Below are 26,144 nucleotides of genomic sequence, written 5' to 3'. Positions count from 1 at the left end.
ATTAAGCTCAATAAGGTGATCTTGAGGGAGTTTCATGTGAAACCGTATTCAGGTCACCCAGGTTATCAGAAGACACTCACAGCGGTGAAAAGATATTACTATTAGTCGAATCTGAAAAGGGATGTAGCAGAGTTTGTGGCGAGATGTTTTGATTGTTAGTGAGTGAAAAAAGAGTGTAAACATCCAGGTGGACTACTACAAACGATTGCGATTCCAGAATGGAAATGGGAGGTCACTTCCATGGATTTCATAACAGGGTTGCCAAAGATAGCGAAGCAACATGACTCCATCATGGTCATTGTGGGCAGGTTAACAAAAGTTGCACACTTTGTTCCGGTAAAGTCTACGTTCTCAGCTAGTGGCATGACACAGGTATTCATCTGAGACGTGGTTAGACTACATGGTGTTCCAAAGAATATTGTGTCAGACAGAGATGCGAAGTTCACTTCCAAGTTTTGGAAGGAGTTATTTGCAGGTTTGGGCACAGAGTTTGCCTTCAACACATCTTACCATCCGCAGATAGATGGAAAGACAGAGAGGGTCAACAAGATATTAGAGGACATGTTAAGGATGTATGTAATACATCAATAGAGGAAGTGGGAAGAGTATATCCCTTTGGTAGAGTTTGCATACAACAACAGTTATTAGGAACCATTGAGGATGAGTCCTTTTAAGGCATTGTATGGGCGGAGTTGTAACACTCCCATTAGTTGGAGTGATCTGGTTAGCAGATTATTGATTGGACCATATATGTTGGTAGACATGGAACAGGAGATGCAGGTGATCAAGAAGAATCTCAAGGTAAAATTGGATAGGTAGAAAAGTTATGCAGATAGGAACAGGTTGTTCAAGGAGTTCCAGGTTAGGGAACAAGTGTACTCGTGCATCAAACTGAAGAATAACTCCTTGCGGATTGGCTCATGTGAGAAACTGGCACCACGGTTTTGTTGACCCTTCAATATTTTTGAGCGGATTGGGCCAGTAGCCTATCGAATTGCATTGCCTCTAATAGTAAAATTCCATGATGTTTTCCATGTCTCATTACTTAAGAAGTATGTTAAAGATGTTGATCATGTGATTGACTGGTCAGTATTGCAAGTGGAACTAGATGGATAATTCCAGCCAAATCCTCATTATATATTGTAGAAAAAGGTTCTTATGCTCCAGAACCAAGCAATAGAGAAAGTTAAAGTGAAATGGAAGCACTTTGGGCTCGATGAAGCTACATGGGAGATGACGGATCAGATGCGGGCCATGTATCCTTCCTTGTTTGTCGGTTGAGGAAAAGTAACCTTGAAATGGTGGTTTGGTGATTTCTTATGGTGGTTTGGTGATTGATTATGGTGGTTTGGTAGTTACTTTATGGTGGTCTAATATTTTCTTATGATGGCTTGGTATATGCTTCATGGTGGTTTAGTATTTGTTTTATGTTGGTTTAGTATATGCTTTATGGTGATCGATATATGCTTTATGATGGTTGATATATCCTATATGATGTTTTAATAGATGCTTAGATATGATGTTAGTATATGTTTGATATATGTTTTGGTATATTATTTGGCATATGTTTTGGTAACTATATTTTTTACGGTGTTGCTATATGTACACTCATTTATGGATGTAAATATTGTAACGAACTATGTTATAAAGCTCCACTATGCAGTATGGGTGTCATGCTATTATGCTATCATGTGGTTATGTTATCATGATGTTTAGATGTTATATGAGTTGGCACTCAACAGGATGATCATTGTAAATATCGTAATGAGTTGTGTTATAAAGCTCCACTATGCGGTATGTTGTCATGATGTTTTTCTCTTGAGTAGATCTTTGATTGTAAAAATTGCATAGAGTTGTGTTATAAAGCTCCATGAGCAGTATGTCTTCTTTCAGCAGGCCGTTGAGGTATATGTGTGATTGAACACCGAGGACATTGTCCCCCAAGGGGGAGCGTTCTGTAACAGCCCTGGTGAAATTTCCATGTAATGAAGTTAAAAACAATACCATAGATGACTGGTACACTTATTCCAAGTTGAATGTTGGGAAAGGCACCCTAGGGGGTGTTCATTTGGTTGTTTATGGCTAAGGAAATTCACAAAGGCAATGGCTAAGGCATTAAAAGGCATTTTGGCACAATTATTTATGAAAATAATGGAAATTAGGAGAAAAAGGAAGTGAAAGGTCACAGGTTGCATGTGAGGAGGAAAATGAAGGAAAATAATGGAAAATGAAGAAAATAGAGGCCTCATTCATAAAAAGGCTTCTAAGGATCAGTTGGTAACCTTTTGTTAGTTCAGTGTTGGAGCTCTCTCTCATTATTCTCTCTCTCATACTCTTGGACACTTAGAGTTTTCTTGGAGCACTCTTGGAGGGTGTGGCATACTTGGATTCTTGGAGCAAGAAGGCAAAGGAAAGAGCAGGAAAGCGCAAGAAGGCATCGACATCAACAACTACATCATATTTTCTTGCAGGTACCGAGTTGCATGTATGGTTTCTTCACTAGTTTTGGCATGCATGGAATATGCATGTGGTTTGTTGGTTGTGATCTGTCATTAGGAATGGAGGATGGTCGGGATTGATAGTGGATTGCCTAGCCTTGCCATTTGCTAGATAACCATGGTGATTGTGAGTTTATTTCCTTGTATTTTTTATTAGTTCCCATGTTTCCTTAGCTTGGGTTGAGTTACTAGTCCTATAGCCTTGGTTGGACAAACGCTTTGGAGACCTAAAAAAACTAGGGTTGATTTACTATTATCATAGTCTGGGTTGGACAAATGCTCTGGAGCCCTTGGTAGGTTGAGCTACTAGTCCCGTATCCTTGGTTGGACGAATGCTCTAGAACCCGGTAAAAGTTGTGGGTTGAGTTACTAGTTCCGTAGTCGGGTGGAGCCCTGGAAGGCTTGGATAGAGACCGATATGATGATGGTTTTGGTGATGTTTGACCATGAGGTGGAATCACTATTTGATGGGTTGAGGTGGATGGCCTGTAGAAGCTTTGGATGAGTTTTGATTGATGTGTTCTATGAGATCCCACATTCATGCTTGGAATATGGCATTGGGAGTAAGTGGTTGAAGAGAGATTTGGCTCAGCCATTCTATGGTCAGGTGGAATGTGGTAGTCCCATCTTCGGTTAGTTCATTGCATTCATAAATGAGAAATCCATTCCCTTGATTTTCATGTGTAAAGGTACTGAAGTATTTATGGATTTGATGGTTAATATGTTTATTGTATTTTTGTTCCTATTATGCTAGTTATATGCGCATTTTATGACAACAGTTATGTATGCCTTTTAGCATGTTTTTACTTGTATGTGAATGGATAATGTGTCTATGACCTAATAGATGATAATGCATCAAATGGAATGGGGAAACAATGGTTCAGAACGATTCTTAGATAAGTATGAGATCCCTACGCTTAACTCTGTTATTTACCCCTGTAGGTTACATGTCGACGATATGTTTGACGAAATTCTTATCATGGCTAGTAGGGATCTAGTCAAGGTCTTAAACAAGTATTTGGTTTAGTTCTTTAATTTCCATGTCACTTTACTGATTTGAAGAGATGGATCAGTTCTAGGTAGTGTCCTGGGATCTGAACCTGAAAAAGTGGCTTAAATCCCGGGGTCGCTGGCACAACACTGACAATTTTGGTCCATAGTCACTAGCAGGTAGGACCATGAGAGTGACTTTAGGTTTTTGGTTGCTTCCTTGCCCATAGCATGATAGCAACTATGGCCGAAGAGACCTAAAAGAACTGTGGGACCAGGGACAGACTATCTGAGTGGCTGACTTATCTTCTGAGGGTTCTTTTAATGATGTTGGATGTCTGTATGGTGTCTTTCCATCGGTTCCACTTCCTTAAGGTGACTTAGGAGGTCGAATCATATCATAGTGGCCTCTCGTTGCATGTTTACCATGGTTGGACGATTGCTTGGGTAGATGTGGGAGGAGGGTGTTACACATTTTCCCTAGCTTACTCCCTACTATACATTCTGTAGTTCTAGCAGACAACGAGGCCTTCTTCAATTCCCATGATGCCTAGACTCCTTCCTCAATCATCAAGCTTAATAACTTGCCTCCTGGACTCCCTCACTATGCAATATTCCCTGTCAAGGCCTCTTGTACTGTGCATTTCACATTTCTCATCAATAGTGTGGCTTCCTTGAGGTCCTACATCCCTCAACTATGATATCCCAACCTCTTTCCCTCGAATTCCTTGCATGTTTCCTCATTTCAATCAATATATTCCATGAGTAATAAGAGGTAGAATAGATGGTATCTGGAATGATGTTGGCTTGACACGAGTAGTCTCCATATACAAGTATCATCATTACAACATGATAGGGTAGTGAAGAAGAAAGGACATCAAGGAGAGGCTACAAGAGAGCACTTGTGAAGAAGGATTAGAGGAAGAACCATCATGAAGAACAAAAAGGAACCTTGGAACAAGACAAAGAAACTGACTTGGAAGGTTACAACATTCACCTAGACCCTTTGAAGGGTGAAGAAGAACAAGAAGCAAATATATATCAATGAATAAGTCAAATTCAAAGTAAAAAAGGGAGCAACTTGGCATTGCCACATCATCATGAAGTTCCATGTCATCATTGGTAAGAGTCATCATAATGTCATATGCATCAATATGTATTGCCACATCATTTGTGGATGTAATTATTGTATTTTAAAAATGAGAAAATGTAAAGTGTGTGGAAAACCAAGGGTCCCACATGGAAAATGAAGAGTTGCGAGATAATTTTATAGTCATTTAGAAGCTCAAAGGTCATGTAAGAATTTGAAAAGTCATAGTAGAAGTTCAAGAGTTATGAGGGAGGTCAAGAGTCACATGGGAGGTGGAGAGTCACCTAATTTGTTATAAATACACCCTCATAACTCAAGCAAAAGGAATTTTTGGACTTGATTTTTTCACCTTGGCTTCTCTAGTTTGGGCATTGGAGAGAAGATATTTTTTTGGAGCAAGTGGTGGCTTAATGTTCCACTATTGGGACTAGTGTGGCAACATTGTACATGTATATCTTGGGAATTTGACTTAATGTATGAAGCTCTTTGATCTGACACACTTTCATGCATATGTCGTGAATGATTGTAAGACTATTCTTTCATTCTTTGTGGTGTATGTTTATGTTAACACATACTAATGAAAATGGACTATTTTGTTGGCTTTGGTATGCATCTAACCGAATGTGCATTGTTAAATTTTAAACTTTTGTGGTCATTTTTTGGAAAAATATGACTCTGATTATCCACAGTATCTTTTTCATCATGTTGAGGTTTCGAACCCCAAAGGGGATCCATTGTTATTGATTTAATCATCGTTGTTATTTTGTGAACTAATTTACAGGTTAATCAACGATTCTTTCATGCTCTTGTGTGCTTCTTTTAGGACAATACTATTACTTTTCTTCTAGAGGCACACTCTCTCTTTTCCTTCTGTAAAAGCACCTTATATAAATTGCAATTGTATGCCTCACAATGTCAACTTACTTGCTTGTTTCAAATATTGTTGTATAATCTCTTATGCTGATAATTAAAACCAAGGAAAATCCCCAAGGATGATGGAAGTTGTATTTATTTCTAGTTGGGGCTCCTACTCCAAATGGTATGAGGTATAATTGAGACTTCATATCAAGGAGACCCCCTTGGTTAATAGATTTCCAACACTATTATGACCTCCATTGAAAAGATGTGAGCAGTATGATTTCATATTCGAGGAGAGATGAGGAGTGGAGAGACTCAGTTGATTATAGGAGAAATGGTTATGGATGACTTGATGGGGCACCTTGTAGTTCGTTTGCATACATTATTTTGTTATGAGAGGATTGCATGATTGACTTGGAAAGTTATGAGTTTTAGAATCTCTTCATGGACTTGGATGTGGAGAGCACAATGGAGTTGCTAGGTGGACTTCATTTGGAGGACTTTGGAGTGAGTAGGGCATGGGATGCCTTCATTAAAGATGGTTGCAACAATATATCAATGTTCTAGAAGCACAACACTTAATAGACATTGGCAGAGATTTTTTGATGGACTTTGGATAATGACGATAATGCATTGTGGATGAGTATATGATAATAGTGGTGGAAAAACAACTGATGATGACATGAGGATGTTCACTCTCATGAGTAGGGTGTGATAGTTGGATTTATCACCTAATTAGTCCAAGGCATGTGGAGTACTAGTGCATTGAGACATGACAAATTTATGTTGGAGTCTGGTAGTAGAGTTCATAGATGGATCATCCCTTGCAGAGTTAGATAGTTTCAATTCTTAGCATGATGTCAGTTGTGGCTTGAGACATTTTAGGAAAAGTAGGATGGATTATTATTCCATGACAATGTTGGGAAATGATGATGGCTATAGCTCATTGTGTTGATCAGGTGGGTTGGAAGCCTTTGAGGATTTCTTGTGGAGACTTGGAGATAGATTTCCAAATTGATGCTTCAGATGGTGCCTTCTTGTATTGTGTCACTGGTTGGAAGATTGTTGAGGATAATAATTACTTTGAGTGGGGGAGGATGTCAAACCCTAGAGTTTCATTTTGATCGTCAGACCCCTGAGTTGCATTTCGATTGAGTGATGTTGCCTTTGCATATCACATAGGTGTATCGCATGAGTTGGCCTTATAGATGGGCATATGAGCATGTTAGAGAATTTGGTTGGGTAACCCACATGAAAAATGGGGTTGCCTGCCTAAATAAAGATGTGCCATGGTTGGTTGTCTTAGGGAGTTAGCCTTTAGTTGATGCATGTTGGCTCTAGAACACTCAGGCACTGGACGACAAAAGTTACATATTGTATGGTTGAGCCTTCGGTTGTGGTGAGGAGATGAGGGCATTGAATCAAATGGGCATGTGATGCAATTGGCGCACCTGGCCAAATGATTCGACAAAGTTGTGTTATGTTGAGTGTTGGTGGTGGATCAACTCAGGTAGATGAATAGATGGGATTCCCAAGGGGCATTCTTACTAAACCATTACAATATTTGAATATATATATATATATATATATATATATATATATATATATATATATATATATATATATATATAATGTGATGCAATTGGCGCACCCGGCGAAATGAGTTGACAAAGTTGCATTATGTTGAGTGTTGGTGGTGGATCGACTCAGGTAGATGAATAGATGGGATTCCCCTTGGGAATCCCATCTATTCATCTACCTGAGTCGATCCACCACCAACACTCAAATATATATATAGAGGAAAAGTTTGGTTGATGAACAATTTAGGTATGTGGGAAAAATGAGAATACCATAGTTCAATGATTAGTATGGGACATAGGTCATTCGTATGGGTTGGAATGAGTTGCACCACATAATGGAACAAACCAAGCTTGTGCGACATAGGCGGAGTTTGGGTGGAATAGGTTTGGTAACTCAAGAGTCATATGAGCTAGGTTGTTGCACGATCGCAAGGCCATAGAAAGCGCTGGCATGAGGAGTTGGAATGATTTTATGAAAATCCATTCAATGTAATTAACCAGAGTTGGATGATTCTTGAAATAGGCCAAGACGACATGGCACGAATGTTGGTATTTAGGCCACAAATTTCTTGGGGAGGAAATGCATGTGATCCAAGTTGTTGGTTAGTTGTTCCATAGGAAGTGTGGGTGGTTGGTTGTGACAATGAGTCATGTGGCATCATAGAGAGAGATTAATCGAGACATCATAGAGAGAGATCACAACCACAACTAGTGTTGTGTGACAAGTTCTTATGACAAGCAGTGGTAGAGGCATGTGATTTTGCAAAGTTAAAACACACAATTGCCTAGAGAGAGATTGCACCTCATGGGCATGTGATATCACAAGTTGGAAGACTTGGGTAGATTTTTGGGGTTTGGCCACATGGATGAGAAATGTGGTGATTGGGCCAAATTTGGGGTTTCCACGGCATATAATGTTGGAGTTTGGCGGAGAGTAGTGGTTTTGTATAGAGGTGCCTATTTGGGCATGGAATGTAGTAGAGGGACTTGAGACTTTTACTCAAAGGAGTCTTGCGACAACATGTGGATTATACATGATCCAGGTGGATGTTGGTGGCCACCCACCTATCCCATTTGGACCCCCACAACTATCTCTTTCAGTTTTTTCAGTTTCCTAAATTGTAGCATAGTTTACTATTTTTAGCAATTTTTCGGGTCCTGAACTTCCGGAGCTGTTTTCAGGCCCTAAACGATGTTTTTTTGGGAAATATAGGGGCAACATGGGTCCATGGACCGATGTTGCCCTTCCCAAAGTGGTAGTGCTCGGATAGATCTTTCTAACGAGATATTGTACGCGTCAAATGGAGATCGAATGCCAAAGTTACGACCCGAGGAAATTGATGTACCAATTTACCCAAACGGGGCCCACAATTTGGCGTTTCATCTTCTAGGGTTAGGTTTTGGGATGTTAAGGGTTTTCCATTGTTTCTCAACAATAAATAGGCCTTCGAGCCTCATTGTAACATAGTTCAGAGGCATGTAGCCGCCACATCTCTTCTCAGAGATAAGCTACCATCGCCCTAGCTGGTTTATTTCCAATTCTGTTTGTAAGCATATTTAAGTGTTTTACATTAATGAAATGAAGTATTATTTCCACTGCATCTCTGTGTTTATGTTTATCTCTGTAATTTGTTGCGTTCCTGTTTAAATCCGGATCAGTGGTATCAGAGCGGTCTGCTTTTTTCTCTACTTATCTTTGCATGTCCCCAACAAGGTCAGGATATAGGGAGTTAGGGATTGAATTGGTCAAACCTTTGCAAGACCAGCCTCGCAAATATCGACGGCCTTCCATGGCGGATGAAAAGAAAGACGAGGGGTTAGGAGATCCTATCAAAATCTTGCTCGAAGAAGCCCTCAAGCGACAAAGGAACGCGATGATGGACAACTTTGTGCAGATCCTTCAACGGCTACCCAGAGGTGACGCATCGGCTTCCAACAGCTACTCTAGAAATGCCACACCATTTAAGGTACAAGTTAATTTTGAAATCCCCATCTTCGAGGGTCAAATAGACGCATATGCTGTAGATAAATGGTTAAATATGCTAGATGGGTATTTTTCTGTTCATGAATTTTCGAGTCGGGAAAAGATTGTTTTCGCTCTTTTTAAAGTAGCCCCCTACGTCAAGGACTGGTGGGAAACCTACTGCGAGTAGAAGGATGAAAATACGGGCTCACTATTTTCATTAGCACCCACTTGGGATTCATTCTGGGATGCCGTCAAGGAGTAGTACTACCCTGTCAAAAGCTATGAGGACAAATACATCAAATGGACCACACTGTGGCAGGGGCGGGACCAAGATGTGTCAAAGTTTACAAGCATTTTTCATACCCTTCGCACACAATTGGGTATCAAGGACTCTGAGCTGCATTTGGTACTCAAATACCATGACTGCCTACATAGATACATCCAGGAAGAGATGGAGTTCCTGAACATCTCCCACTCGGAATGGTGTACCGATATGCTGTCAAAATCGAGCAAAAGTTCAAACAGAAGAAGCAAGACTTTGGATCTGCAAATCCGAAGCCCAAAGGAAAAAGCCAAGGCGGGGTGACCCAAGACAACCATCCAAAGCTGCAAGAAAAGAACAACACCACGAAGCTGAGGAAGGACAGAGGAAAGTGGTGTGAGTTCCACAAGAGTCCCACTCATAACACAAGTGAGCGTTGGACCAAGCAATCGCTAGTGTATGAGTTGAAGGCTTCTGAATTAGATGCATGTTCCGACCCTGAGCCATAACCTGACAAGGGGAATGGCAAAGGGAAGCAGATCATTGATGCGAAACCCAGTGCTACTATTGCCACTGCCAAGATCCAGAAGAATGAACTCGAAGATCCAGAGGAGGGGGAATGTATTTTCCACTCTCAGATGTGGGTGAAGGGTTTGCCACTGTAATTCATTGTCGACAGTGGCAGCCAAAAGAAGCTAATTTCAGCAAAGGTCATGAAGCAGTTGGGCCTACCGAATACACCACACTTGCAACCATACAGTATCAGGTGGCTTCATGAAGGACGAGATCTCAAAGTTCGCCAACAACGCCACCTTCCCTACAACATCAAGCCCTTCATAGATGAGGTATTGTGTGATGTTACACCTCTGGATGTCTATGATGTATTATTAGGCCAGCCCTACTTGTGGAGGCGACATGCTGTGCCTCGCGCTGTCATTATTTCTTTGGATAATTCATTATACAGGATATCGGAGGTAGCTCCACCTACCGCCACCTCTTTGATCTCTACTAAGAAGGGCAACAGACTCATCTCCCAGACTAGGAAATTCATCTATCTGGTTCGCTCCCAAAGTAAGGGGAAGATCGTCACCACATCCATGACCCTCGTGAAGGGTTCCTCCATGCAGCAACAGCAACAAAGGGATACGGTCATGACATAACACAGGAAAAACTTCTCCTCACCTATAGGGGTACCACACAAGTTTTAGGTGGGTGACAAAGTTTGGTTACATCTACAGAGAGAATGCCTTATCAGAACCCATTAGAAACTCAGATCACTCTGACATGGTCCTTACACTAGTACCAAGGCTACGGCCAACAATGATTTGAAGCACAACATTCCTCCATTCCTTCACTTGCACCGAGTGTTCAATGTGGACCGTCATCGACCATGCTTCCCACCATTTTTGGACACATTATAGATTGCAGAACAGCTCGCCAAAGACCCAGCTCAGTAGAAGCTTCCTCATCTCAGGGAGGAACTCAATGCAATGGTGACCATTGCTTCCTAAGGGGGGAGGAATGATCCAGGTGGATGTTGGTGGCAACCCACCTATCCCATTTGGACCCCCACAACTATCTCTTTCAGTTTTTTTAGTTTCCTAAATTGTAGCACAGTTTACTATTTTTAGCAGTTTTTCAGATCCTGAACTTCCGGAGCCGTTTTGAGGCCATAAATGACGTTTTTTTGGGAAATCTGGGGGCAAAAAGGGTCCATGGACTGATTTTTCCCTTCTCGAAGTGTTAGTGCTCAGATAGATCTTTCTAGTGTACGCGTCAAACGAAGATCGTATGCCAAAGTTACGACCCCGGGAAATTGATGTACCAATTTACCCGAACGGGGCCCACAATTTGGCATTTCATCTTCTAGGGTTAGGTTTTGGGATGTTAAGGGTTTTCCATTGTATCGCAACAATAAATAGGCCTTCGAGCCTCATTGTAACACATTTCAGAGGCATGTAGCCACCACATCTCTTCTCAGAGATAAGCTACAATCGCCCTAGTTGGTTTATTTCCAATTCTATTTGTAAGCATATTTCAGTGTTTTACATTAATGAAATGAAGTATTATTTCCGCTGCATCTCTGTGTTTATGGTTATCTCTGTAATTTGTTGCATTTCTGTTTAAATCCGGATCAAGGCATTACACTGATTGATGTTGTAAGATATCTTGTGCATGGCTATAAGCCAAATTATTGTATTTGGGCCAGGACTTGTACATTATAAATTGTATTATTCCTATATGATGATTTTTTGTGAGTGTTAGGTTGAGTGTTGCCTTCCTATAATTGTTGTATATGTGTTGATGATATTGCCTGTTTATACTCTTATTGAGAAATGTTATAGAAGAAAACTGGTTAAATTAATATTTTTTAACACTTAACTTGGAGAAGTAGAGGTGTATTTTAAGTGGACAAATGTTGTTCTACACTAGGTAGCTCAAAACACATTGGTGCCACACATTATGGGGGGCATGGTGCGTTGTAAGTGCCTTATAACCATGTGAAGCCCTTGGAGTCATTAAAATTGTGGAGATGAGCATCACCTGCTTTTTGGTTCTCTCTAACATGACTGTCATCAAAACAAAATCAAGTATATGTGGGATTCCATTAAGGAAAGAGCTTAGATATAAATTGGCACTATGATTTACAATGTTCAAACACAATCCATAGTAGCCAAGTCCATAGTCCAACAAAATAAATACCATTAAAACCATCCACACATGTGTCATGGACAATATTATTAAGTCCATTGAGCAACTACTAGTCTTGCCTTGCTAATTCACGTAAGCATTAATCTGTATGGTGTCATGATGGTGTTTCATGTTGTTTTCGTTATAGATTGAAAACCCCATGTATCCAATGGGTATAGAGTTCAATTAAAATTAATTTAAATTCATATTCATAAATACATGAAATCTATAAAAATATCCAATATTTATTTAAAAACAATGTTCACATGCAACATCATCTACAAACAATAACTCAAAATAAAATAGCAATGATTTGTAGAAACAATCTACTCTCCTTTACATTAATATCCTAAAATTACAACAATAATTAATTGCCTTCCCATTCTTTAGCTATAGAGCAATTCTTCAAGAAGAAGAAGAACTCGTCACTTCTTAATGAACTCATCACACAAGCTTATCACTTAAAGAGTTACACAAGCTTCTCATCTAGAGAGTTATATATATATATATATATATATATATATATATATATATATATATATATATATATATTTATTTATTTATTTATTTTTCACAAAACGTTCATATATTTATATGTACAATTATATTGGTGGATTTAAAAATCATATATCTATATATATATATATATATATGTATGAAAGGTTTGTCAGGGAAAATAAATATACTATTTTATCATTGTTGAAATTCACTTGTGCTTCTATAAACAACCCAGTGGATTCGAACTAAGGATTCCAAACCCAAAGGTTTTCTTTGATATGTAGGTCAGTGGTGCCCCAATCACCCAGACAATTATGGAGCTCTACATCGTTTTGGTGCCTAAGATAACCGTGAGCTTCTATGTGTCAATGCCTCTCTAGTGATTCCATACACTTCAAGGGTTCAATATTCCACTGCGTGTTCTGAAGGTTCATGTGCCAGGAAAATGGCATTGGTGGCAAGTCAATCTATGACGAGAAGTTTGACAATAAGAACTTTGTAAAGAAGCATACTGTGTCGGACATGCTCAGCATGGCCAACACCAGCCCTAACACTAATGAATCTTAGTTTTTTATCTGTATTGCACAGACCTCATGGCTAGATGGAAAGCACATTGTATTTGGGCAAGTTGTAGAGGGTAGGGAGGTCGTGCATGAGATCGAGAATGTTAGCTCTAAATTTGAAATAATGAAAGGATTTTCAAGGATCATGATGGAAACCCTAAATCCTTCAAATGTTGCCCTGTCGCTTGGGGATTTTTAGCTTCAGGATTCTTCTCTTTGTTTGGAGCTCCCTCATTGTCTCGCCATCGCTATAGATTCATTAAACCATGAGGGTTTTTTTTGCAGCAAGGTTCTTCCTTCCTTCAAGATGATGCCATCACTTCAAATCGCTCGAGCTATTCGATCTTTGTGAGGCTGCTCTCAAGGGGTACCCACTACCTATAGGTGGGAGCTGCTAACTTTGTCTCTACACTTGCAACCCGATTCTAGGATCAATTAGGAATCTATTCCATCTAAATGCAACTCCTACATGGGGCTAGGAACCTTCAACAAGGGTTTTTTTCTCTAATATTGTGGTATATCTAAGCATGCCTTAATCCTCTAAGTCTCAGTACTAAATGGACGAGCCAAAGGCCGGGGTATTCCCTCTTTCTCTCAACCACGATCCTTAAGGATGCTCTAAAGCCAAGCCTCTTGCAACCGACTTCCAAAGATATCTCAAGGTTAACCTTCATTGTATAATTTTTTTTCAAAAATTGAGAGGGCCATCAAAGAGTTTTTTATAAAGGCCCTTAGTTTTGGGGTTTCTCTAAGCTCTCCTTTAAGTAATGGTTTCCTAAATTCAACCCTTTATCGATAGCGGCTCTAGGCAATCTATTTTGGGTAAGGATTCCTAATATGCGCATTCATTTGTTCACTCCGAATATCTTAGCTTATGTAGGAAACTCTTTAGGTTGTTTTATTAAGATAGATACAAATTGGATTGAGAGGAGTATTGTAACATTTGGTCGAAATAGATCTTAACAAAGGGCTCCCTGATAGGATGCTTCTTAATTAGAATAACATAACATATTTGCATCGACTGGATTATGAAAACACAACCTTCTATTGTAGGTCCTATCAACAACCAAGTCATCCCCAAAATGCTTTCTCTTTTTCTTAAGGGCATTGTCATCCCCTTGATGCCAAGAAAAATAATTGATGATGGCAAGATCCAAAATTATATAAGAATTTCTGATTTCACAAGCAAGCTAACATGCAACAACAAAATCTAGCCCTTCATCCTCAACTCACCCATGCACATCACCAACTCATCCCATAGAGTTTGTGATCCCTTGTCCTCCTTCACCATCTCCCCACTTTCATTTGAATCCCTCGAATGGAGAAGAGAGATATAACCATGATCCTAGCTTCATCCATGAGTGGACATACATGTCTTCACAAATCAAATCAATTGGAGAGTGATAAAGAAGCAACCACTATTGCAAATTCTTTGGAGATGGAAATGCAACCATTGTCTCCATGTTATCTACTCCCAGCGATTTATTGGGATAGATTGATGTTCGCAAGAAAAAGATGAAAAGAGTTTTGAACAACTCAATAATCAAATATTACCTCTTTTTGCTGGTATCAAGAAACAAATGATTTTTTTCTTTATTTTTCGTGGACTCTCCTCCAATTATACAAATTCTTGAATCTCTACTTTACTACCTCTAATATAGTTCCACATTAACCCAACTAGTGTAATTTTTTTATTATTAAAATAAAAAAAAAATTAAAAAATTACTTAATATAACTATTATCTAACAACCTTCTAAAATCATTAAAAAACTGTTTAACAATAACCAACAAGTTTATATAACTAAATATTAATATACAAGTTTATATAAATAAATATTAGTATAGGTGATAAATATAAATATGACTTCGCTATTCTAATGCCGGGCAATATGATTATTCATCCGTCAACCTTTGGGTAAGATTCGTTAGAACGCTTTTTGCCAAAGTTCCATTAAAATATAAAGTAATTCTACACAACTGAAAATTATAGAAAACTATTTTAAGTAATTCCACATCACTGGTAAAACATTGGAGAAACTTACCTCCTCTGGTGAAACTCCTGCATCTTCCAGGCATTTCCGAATGCAGATTGAAACTCCAAGCCCATCAGCACGTGGATTCGTCATGTGATAAGCATCACAACTGACAGCTCCACCGAGGTACTCGGCTATTATGGGGGCTCCTCGCTTCCTTGCATGCTCAAGACTTTCCATAACCTGGTTTGGGAAAAACACAAACTATGCTTTACCAAAATCCCCATGTTCGTTCTTATACTCTGAATTGCTCATAGTCTGAAATGGTCTTTGAAAATTTCGAAATATTATTTTTGTCTAGTTAACTCTAAGCCAAAGCCAAATTTATCACAAGGCAGTATATTTGAGTAACTTGACTGTTGTTCACAAAGAGGGCTAAGTGATGCATCTACGCTCATGGCCATTGAAAATTAAAACATTCCAATTCTATACCGAATGGCTAAAAATTCAGATCAGTCCATGGACATCAATGATAAGGGTAACAGTATAACATTCTGTATGTATATATTCCAATTGTAGATTTAGGAATATTGAAAAAAAGAGTTGTTTTTAGTGTGACATTTTGGACTTTTTTGTGAAAGAATCCTGTAGAAAAATTTGAGGTGAAATCTGGATTTATGTTATTTAAACTAGTTTTTTTGACTATATATATGGATTCAGCACCCTCGAAAATACCTAGGGCACTTAGATTGCACAAGATTACCCATCAAACTTGTGATTTCAATAAATTCCTGCTAAATTTTAGAGAAATTCATCTAAAAAACCACCATAAAAACTCCAAAAAATCGCACCAGTAACAACTCCAATTTTTTTTTGAAGTGAATTATATCAGATTAAATCCAAAATATTTCTAGAATTAACAAGTCAAATTGAATTCAAACAATTAAAATAACAGTATAATTGAACTTAATTTAATTTCTAATTTGAAAATAATTCTGAAATCTGACTAAAAAGAATAAGATCAAAATGTAACTCTAAACTATGATTACTGTCTTATCTTCTACATTTTGCATAAACCAGTAACATAGAAAAATATGCACAGTGAGTTCAGCCTAAGCTTACCAGCACGCCAGCACCTTCACCCATGACAAAGCCATCACGATCCTTGTCCCACGGTCTGGAAGCTGTCTGTGGGTCGTCATTCCTCTGTGAAAGGGCCTTACAAGCAATAAATCCACCCACAACACACGGCAAAATCGAAGCTTCTGTGCCACCTGCAAGCATGATATCTGCTTCACCTCTGCGAATATGATTTGCAGCTGCATGTAGACAGTAATTTGCTGTTGCACATGCTGTTGAAATTGAGTACGTCGGACCCGAAAATCCCGTATCAATTGCCAACAATGCAGATCCCATGTTCGTGATGGAATAAGGAATAAGAAATGGTGAAACCTTCCTGATGCCCAACTGTACAAGAGCCTCTATTCCAGTAGCGTGAGTTGTAAGGCCACCCATGGCCGTTCCCACCAGCACCCCTATACGCTCCTTGTCTACCTGTGAGGAAAAGAAGAGTCATGTTAATGCAATACAGTCTATGTTAAATGTTGAAATTTACACTTTAACTCCTCGCCCATAAAAACTTCCAAAATGTCGCACTAAAAACAACTCCTATCAGTATCCTTCTGGTGGAATCTTGTTTTCCATTAGCCATCTCTTTTCTCAACAGCCAACCATCTCAACCGCAGAGAATATTTACAAGTCTATTGGATCATTAATAAGTAGAGTAGAATATGCTCATCACTAAATAATGTATTTGTTTAAATGTAACTGTATTCTCAACAGCCAATTGTCTCAATGATAAAATATTTACAAGTCTACGTGAGGTAATATATGTTCATTAGGTTCATTACTAAATAATATATTTATTTAAATCTAATTATAAACCTATATTATCCAAAATATTTATAACTCAATAATATTGGTTACCTATCTCAACGACCAACAATCTCAACAAATTCATTCAAGTTTGATGGATCCCGGCTTTGGCATATTCCATGGTTGCCTATCTCAACCACCAACAATCTCAACAAAGTCATTTAAGTTTGATGGATCCCGGCTTTGGCATATTCCAAGTATAACTTCACTCAATCAAGGTATGGAGTGTTTTATCAATTTTTTCCTTTTTTCTAACTTTCAATAAACTTGTAAATATTAGTTGTCCATCTCAACTACCAACAATCTCAACAAATTCATTCAAGTTTGATGGATCACGGTGTTGGCATATTCCATGTATAACTTCAGTGGGTCAAGGTGTGGAGTGTGTTTTTCACTGCTATTCATTTAAAGCTCTAGACAAAATTTAAAATGTCAATTTTTTCTTTTTATCTAAGTCTAGTATGTTTTCGTTGATAGATCTCTGTTAACATCATAAAAATTCCAGGTTGCTGAATTTATTTGTGTATTTTAAAATAAATTCAGTGTTCAACTCAAACTGGACATGGAGTTCCAGTGTATTTCTGTAGTTGAAATGTACACGTTCAACTGACAATGAACCTTAATCCAAACCTACTCCTCTCACCTTCACTATTAAATATTGAAATGTACACTTTAACTCCTCACCCATATACTTCATCTCTCATCGATTGACTCTCAAATATTGAAATGCACACTTTAACTCCTCACCCCATATACTTCATGTCTCACCTATTGAGCATTCAAATGTGCACTTTCAACTCACAATGGACCTTAATACCAACGTACTCTTTTCTATATACTCTCACACTTACTATTAAATATTGATATGTACACTTTCACTCAAATGTGAAGTATGGAAATATGCATATTAAACCTCTATTTAGATTTTCAATAGTTTCTAAATTTTATCAAAGATAAATACTTCAGGATAAAGTATAATAGAGTAAAATATATTTTCTTTAAGTTGCATTTATTGAAAATTAAATTCAATAATATATAATATTTATTATTTTATTATAAAATAAATATTGTTTGTATTTATATAATTATAAATATGTATATTTTAATTTAAATAATGTATATTAGGTTGAAAATACTTTACATGGGAAAATGTTGTACTAAAATAATAAATAGAATAATAATAAAAATAAAAATGCAATATTGAAAATAAGAAGTAAAAACTAATAAAAATAATAAACTTTGCTAAATTAAAATTTATTATATTAAAATTTAATTTTAATGAAAATTTATATGTATGAGAGTTATAATAGAATTAGAAATAAGAATATTTATATATTATAAAAGTTTTAATAGAATTAGAAATATGAATATTATATATTAGGAAAGTTTTAATAGATTTAAAAATAAGAATATATATTAAAAATAAGAATATACATTACCAAAGTTTTAATAGAATTAGAAATAAGAATATTTTTTGAAATATATATGAATTAGTATAACTACATTAAAAATATTCGTGTAGTTGATATAGTCTAAGACTTCATAAATATAACCAAAAAACTATTGCAATATGAAGAATTCTTTACTAATGCACACATTTATCTGATTAATCATGTATAAAAAGGTTATGTGTAACTTTAACTTAAGAAAAAAGGAATTATAAATGAATGTTATAAATAATAATGAGGAACTTATCGGGGAGGAAATTGGTGGGTGGGCAGCTACTTGGCATGAATCTATTTTTTTTAATTTATTAAAAGTAATAGGCCAATTTGCTCTGTAAATTGATAAGCATTAAGACTAAACATATCCTGAGCATATTCCCTTGAAAATCAATCTAGACCCTCAATTAAAAAAAATTGTCAACAAATCCTCATCCACCTTAAGTTGAAATAGAATCATCTTATCATCTATTTTTTTTTGTGGGGGGCTAAACTCCCAATTGAGATTTAAACCTTAAATCTCACAATATACATAATACACCATAACACCATGATGGTCAATTGAGTTGTCTCTGGTAGACTTATTTTACCATCTAAATTAAAATAATGATGATTCATATTTATAGTCTTGATATTTCATATATTTATATTTAAATTTAATTAATAAACATATAAAAACTTAATACTTGAAATAATATTTATATAGATAAATAAACTCAATATACATATATCATATTAAAAAATAAATTATAAAATATGAAAATAAAAAATACCACAAATGTATATATATTATAAGGTTTTTTTATATATTATAAAATTTTAATAAAAAAAATAAAATTTATATAGAAATGTTAAATTTATATATAATATTAATAATATTATATAAACTACTATATATTTATTTTAGTTTGATATAAAACTAGTATATATTTATTTTAGTTGGGTATGTATCAATTATTTAAAAAGTTAAATTTTTTCAAGTGTAAAATTTTAATATGGTTTTACAAAATTTGATCCCTTCTTATACTTTAAAATTTTGGAATTAAAATTTATTTATTTTAATATAATTAAAGATATAATAAAATGTTTAAGACTTTATTATAAATTGTTTATTATTTATATAAATTTTTAATATATATTATATTTATAAAAATAAACATATGTATGTATATATGAATATAAAGCATATTGAATTTATGAGTTTTTAGTATGTTCTTAAATTGCTTTTGTTTATTTAAGGGTTGCTTAAGATTTAACATGTGAGAATCTATTTCTTTTTATTGACTACCAATAAGTAATACTAGGGGGTGTGGTTTTTCCAAAATAATAATGATAAATAAAATTGATGAGTCAACTTGCATTAGGAGATGGTAGTTAGTAATGACTGTCCCACTACATAACAATGATGATGTTAGAAAATTATATATTACGGAGCAATGGAACACATAAAATATTGCAGAAATATAAACACAGAAAACGCATAAAACAAGAGAGACACAGATATACGTAGTCCACCCAGTTTGGGCTACGTCCACCCCGAACAGCTAGTCCTTCCTTTCTATTATCCAACAAAAATGAAGAGACATAACCTACAGCAGATCCGCTGTAATATCCTTTGTTTTCTCTCACAGTCTCACCTCTCTGTTTCTCGCTCATAGAATACATAGCGATTACACAGCCTCAAATACAATGCCCTCATACAAAGAGAGGGGTTGCCTTCTAGGGAAAAAAACCTAAACTAAACATAAGTTCTACCATCGGATCATTCGCCTAATGAATGGCCCAGATTGACTAGAAATTACTATACTTTTATAAGGCAATTTTACATCTGTTTTTAGCTTCAGGGGCACTGCCCCCGAGCCCCTGTCGGGGGACCGCTGGCCCCCGGACCCCCCAGCTGGGGGGGATCGCCCCCCCCGGTCCCTCGCGGGGGGGACAAGTCCCCCCCGCACCCCCCCGCGTGGAGGGGTGTACAAACTTCCTGGGGTATACATCCAGCTGAAACAAAGACCTATGAACAATCATGCTCCACACACAACAATCTCCCACTTGGAGAATGATTGTAGCAACTCCACCGCTGCTTCATTTGCTGGACAATGACTCCTCTTTGGACCTGGCTGTTTCTCATCTTCATCGTCATCCTTGAAGACCAATTGAAACTGAGCATGTTCTTAGTTTCTCCCTAGTTACAACTTTTGTTAGCATATCTGCAGGATTCTGGCTAGTGTGTATCTTTTCCAAGCTTCAACTCTCCATCTTCCAATACTGATCGTATGAAATGGTACTTGAGCTGTATGTGTTTAGTCCTAGAATGAAATGCTGAGTTCTTTGCAAGATGAATGGCACTTTGGCTATCACTGTATAACGTGCTCATATCATGCTCCTTACTGAATTCACCCATAAACCTTTGTAACCAAATCATTTCTTTACTAACCTCTGTAGCAGCAACATACTCTGCTTCTGTTGTTGAAAGTGCAACAACACTTTGGATTTTTGAAACCCAACTGACAGTTGTTCCAGCAACAGTAAATACATATCCTGTAGTGCTCCCCCTATTATCTCTGTCACCTGCCATATCTGCATCAACATATCCCTGTAGGGAAATGTTTGAACCACCAAAGCATAATGCTTGATTTGTGGTACCTTTCAAATATTTGAGAATCCATTTCACCACCATCTAATGTTCATTTCCTGGATTGTTCATGTACCTACTTACAACTCCCACTGCATGTGCAATATCAGGCCTTGTGCAGACCATTGCATACATTAAACTTCCAACTGCTGATGCATATGGAACTTTAGACATATAATCCATGTCTTCTTGGGTCTTTAGGCACATTTCCTTACTAAGTTTGTAATGGCTAGCAAAAGGTGTACTAACTAGTTTTGCATTGTGCATGTTAAATCTTTTCAACACCTTTTGTATGTACTCATTCTGAGACAATGTTAATTTACGATTTTTTCTGTCTCTAGTTATTCTCATACCAAGGATTTGTTTTGCAGCTCCCAAATCCTTCATTGCAAATGAATTTGCCAATTTTATTTTGAGCACATTTATTTCCTGCATGTTAGATCCTGCAACAAGCATGTCATCTACATACAATAACAATATAATATAGCTTCCATCATTTTGCTTTTTTAGATAAACATAATGATCAAAGTGACATCTAGTATAACCTTGTTCAGACATAAACTTGTCAAATTTTAGATACCACTGCCTTGGAGCCCGTTTTAAGCCATACAAGTTCTTCTTCAACCTACACATTAGTTTCTCCTTCCCTTTTACTTCATAATCTTGTGGCTCCTGCATATATATCTCTTCCTCCAAATCCCCATGGAGAAGGCTGTTTTTACATCTAACTGCTCAAGATGCAAATCTTCAACTGCCACTAGACTTAAAATAGTTCTGATTGAAGTCATTTTAACAACAGGAGAAAATATTTCATCAAAATCAATACCTTTTTCTGTGCAAACCCCTTCACCACAAGTCTAGCTTTGTATCTCTGTTTTCCTCCATCTTCTTCCTTCAGCTTGTAAACCCATTTATTCTGCAATGTAGTTTTACCTGCAGGCAACCTGACTAAGTCCCAAGTCTGGTTATGCATTAAGGAATCCATCTCTTATTCCATGGATACCTCCCACTTCTTCCCGCTTTCAACCTGCATTGCTTCTTCATAACATTCCGGTTCACCGACATTAGTCAACAATAAATAATATAATGAAGGAGAGTATCGTTCAGGGGGTCTACTTATCCTAGTAGATATTCTAACACCACTTTTAGCTGTTTGGGGTGCTTGTTGTTGTTGTGGTGGTTGTTGCTGTTGTGGTTGTTGATTATTATTATTTTCAGGCACCTTTATTTTTTCAGTGATTTCATCAAAAACTGCATATTCCTTGTTTTCTTTTTCCTGTTTCTTTTCTTGCAACTGATTCTTATACAAGACCCTTTCATTGAATATTACATCTCTGCTCCTAATGATTTTGTGATTTTCATAATCATATAAGCGATAACCAAAATCATTAACACCATATCCAATAAAGGTACATTTCTTTGACTTTGCCTTAAGCTTTGTTCTATTTTCTTTATCAATATGGACAAAGGCCTCACAACCAAAAGGCTTTAAAAAAGAGTAGTTTACCTTTCTACCTGTCCATGCTTCCTCCAGAACACCACCATCCAAGGAACTTGAAGGCCCTCTGTTTATTAGATAAATAGCAGTATCTACAGCATCTGCCCAAAACTGTAAAGGCAATCCTGCATGCAATCTCTGCACCTTGCACGCTCCATGATTGTTTTGTTCATCCTTTCGGACACACCATTTTCTTGTGGTGTTCTTGGAATTGTCTTCTCCCTTCGAATTCCATGCTCTGAACAGTACCTATCAAACTCTTTGCTGCAATATTCACCACCATTGTCTGATCTAAGACACTTCAATTTCTTTCATGTCTCAATCTCAACCAAAGCTTTCCATTTCTTGAAAGTATCAAATACATCAGATTTATTCTTAATACAATAAATCCAAGTTTTTCTAGTTGCATCATCAATAAAAGTAGCATAATAACGAGAGCCACCGAGAGATGATACCTGAGCAGGTCCTCATACATCTGTATGCACAAGCTCTAGTTTTTCATTCTTCTTTTCTTTCCCAACTCTAAGAAATATGATTCTCTTCTGTTTTCCATGAATGCAATTCTCACAGAAGTCCAAATCAACATTCTTCAAACCCGGCAACAAATTCTTTGAGTGAAGAATCTTCATCCCCTTTTCACTCATGTGTCCAAGCCTATGATGCCATAATGCTGCATCTGCTCCTTTGGAAGTTAAAGCATTAACAGAGTTAAAAATACCATTGCTATTAGCAGGGCTCCTTTGGTGACATTCCAAGTTTTATCTGTGAAGGTTGTCACACAACCTTCACCGCCTAACTGCCCTATTGAAATCAGATTTTTCCTTAGATCTGGAACATGCCTTACCTCCTTTAGTAGCCATTGGTTTCCATTCCATTGTTTTACAAGAACCTTACCCATTCCAACAATTTTACAGGGTTTATCATCACCCAAACGAACTTGTCCAAAATCTCCTTGAACATAGTCATGAAAGTATTTCTTATCAGATTTGGCATGGAATGAGGCCCCTGAATCTACCACCCATGAATTAGTAATATTTTTAAAAGAAAGAATCAAAGAATCTTGTAACACCTCACCTATCACATTTGCTTCATGATTGTTTTCTTGTTGTGAATCACCTTCTTTTCCCTTCCGAGATCTACAGTGTTTCTTTAGGTGTCCTTTCTTTCCGCATTTCTAGCACACTATCCCCAATCTGGACTTGGATCTGTCTTTCCTTGATTTACTGCGATATCCTGAGCTCTTTCCTCTTTCCATTTTTCTTTCCCTAGACTCTGCACTCAAAGCATTTCCCGATGTCTCACCGGAGCTTTTCCGTCGCATTTCCTCACTAAGGATAGCACCGACAACATTATCAAACTTTAAAATACTAGACCCAGACACAGAGTTACTAATGGCCATTACTAAACCATTCCAACTTTCTGGCAATGAGCACAAAAATAACATAGCTCTAACTTCATCATCAAAGTTTATCCCTACAGAACATAACTGACTTGTAACAGTATTAAAATCATTTAAATGATTTGCAACAGATCCACCTTCCGGCATCTTCATATTAAATAACCGTTTCATAAGAAATACCTTGTTTAAGGCCGAGGGTTTTTCATATAGTTTCTCCAACGCCTTAATCAAACCCTCTATCGTTGTTTCCTTCGAAATGTTGAAAGCGATCGACGCTGCAAGGCACAACCGTATTGTTCCGAGTGCCTTTCTATCGAGAAGGTTCCATTCTTCATCTTTCATACCCGTTGGCATCTTTGCTTTTCTGCGCAATGGTAGGTATAGATCTTTTTGATACAAATAATCTTCCATCTGCATCTTCCATAGTGAGAAGTTTTGGCCGTTAAATTTCTCGACCCTAAACTTACCATCTTCCGCCATTGCTCCCACTCGAACGACGAACCTTTCTTTCCTGCGAATTTGTCAGTCAAATAGACCTTCGGCTCTAATATCAGTTGTTAGAAAATTATATATTACAGAGCAATGGAACACATAAAATATTGCAGAAATATAAACACAGAAAACGCATAAAACAAGAGAGACACAGATATATGTGGTTCACCTAGTTTGGGCTACATCCACCCCAAACAACCAGTCCTTCCTTTTTATTATCCAGCAAAATGAAGAGACACAACCTACAGCAGATCCGTTGTAATATCTTCTGTTTTCTCTCACAGTCTCACCTCTTTGTTTCTCGCTCACAGAATACACAGCTATTACACAGCCTCAAATACAACGCCCTCATACAAAGACAGGGGTTGCCTTCTAGGGCCAAAAACCCTAAACTAAACATAAGTTCTACCATCAGATCATCCGCCTAATGAACGGCCTGCTAGCCCTCGGACCCCCCAACCAGAGGGGATTGACCCCCCAGACCCCCGCGGGGGGAACTTGTCCCCCCGCACCCCTCGCGTGGAGGGGTGTACAAACTTCCTGGGGTATACATCCAGCTAAAACAGAGACCTTTGAACAATCATGCTCCACACACAACAGATGAGTCAACTTGTATTAGCAAATCACAGCAAGTAATGACTGTCCCATTGCATAACAGTGACAAATAACAGTGATGAGTCAACTTACATTAACTAATGGCAGCGTGTAATAACTATCCCACTGCTAATTTAACAATTAAATCATAATAGATTTTCCACCCTATAAAAATAAAAATAAATATATATATATAAAATACATAAAAACTCACAAATCACATATTTACTTACTTGACCTTGGGATCAACCTAGTTGAGATGAATTTGGCGGAGTGTGTGGAATTACATACAGGTCTGATGGATTTCTTCTTTACGGCCCCTTTTTTCCTTATAATCTAACTCTACAACCATTAATTTGAAAATATAAACAAGTTCAGAAATCAATGAAAAATGGAAACGGAAAAAAATCATGGGCTCCAAAGAAAAATAGCAAGTACTTTCTCGAGTTCTTTCTTGCATAGATGGGCATTTTCAAGAGCCATCTTCCCACTGACCAAACTGTATTTCCAACAGTCGTCAAGCCGGCGGTCAATCTTCCCATCAATGTACCCCTTCGTAGAAAACTCACGTATTTGGCCTGCAAATCTAACACTGTAACTCGAGGCATCGAATCGATCGATGAACCTAATACCGTTCTCTCCCTCCAGAAGTTTGTCATAAAACTTATCGGCGTCGCTTCCAAAAGCAGAGACGAGCCCCATTCCCGTTATAACGATCCGCTTCTTCGGATCCTTTTCTCGTTTGGGAGCCGACGCCATTATAGCTCTGGTTTTGCTATTTCTACCACCTGCGCACAAAACTCAAAAATTTAATTCTAATACACAATAACTCTCAAATCAAATTGCTTAAAAGCAAAGTTCCAGTTTTAGTGATTCCATCCAATATGGGAACTGGTCCCGAACTAAGCTCAACCTATTTCGCTAAGAGAAAAAAAAAAAACAACAAAACAACAAACGTTCCAGGTCTCAGCTTATAAGGAAATCGTGGGCCATTCGTCGCGGGTTCGATTCGTCGTAGGCCTTCGTATTGCGCAAAAGAGCTCCTTGGGATGGACGAGTTAGAATCCAGGGATGCCATGTGAGGAATTCGAGCGAATAGCTTGAATTGACCAAGTTGGGAGCAGCTAATGGGAACGAAGTGCATAGATGTTTATATAGAAAAGAGACCACTTTCTTTCAGTGG

The 26,144-nt window shown here is 37.4% G+C and overlaps 1 protein-coding gene across 3 annotated transcripts in view; it reads right to left on the bottom strand.

Moving 5' to 3' along the window:
* The window catches only part of LOC149184622 (3-oxoacyl-[acyl-carrier-protein] synthase I, chloroplastic-like), a 39,325-nt gene extending 13,491 nt beyond the window's left edge, over positions 1–25,834 (bottom strand). For 2 of the 3 annotated variants that reach the window (XM_089418954.1, XM_089418955.1), the window contains exons 1-3: positions 25,400–25,834; positions 16,092–16,523; positions 15,039–15,212 (exon numbers count right to left, since the gene is read on the bottom strand). In XM_089418954.1, the coding sequence (XP_089275080.1) occupies positions 15,039–15,212; positions 16,092–16,523; positions 25,400–25,720 (927 nt within the window). In that variant the 5' untranslated portion in view covers positions 25,721–25,834. The remainder of the gene's footprint in view (positions 1–15,038; positions 15,213–16,091; positions 16,524–25,399) is intronic. The other variant, XM_089418956.1, reaches the window with a different exon arrangement.
* Between the last annotated feature and the right edge of the window lie 310 nt (positions 25,835–26,144).

This window comes from Pinus tabuliformis, chromosome 3_2 (genome assembly GCF_031772625.1).
Source record: "Pinus tabuliformis cultivar Carrire ecotype Pingquan chromosome 3_2, CPIR1, whole genome shotgun sequence".
In the NCBI taxonomy this organism is placed as follows: Eukaryota; Viridiplantae; Streptophyta; class Pinopsida; order Pinales; family Pinaceae; genus Pinus; species Pinus tabuliformis.
The sequence above is the reverse complement of the archived record's forward strand: the minus strand, read 5'-3'. Positions and strand labels throughout refer to the sequence as shown.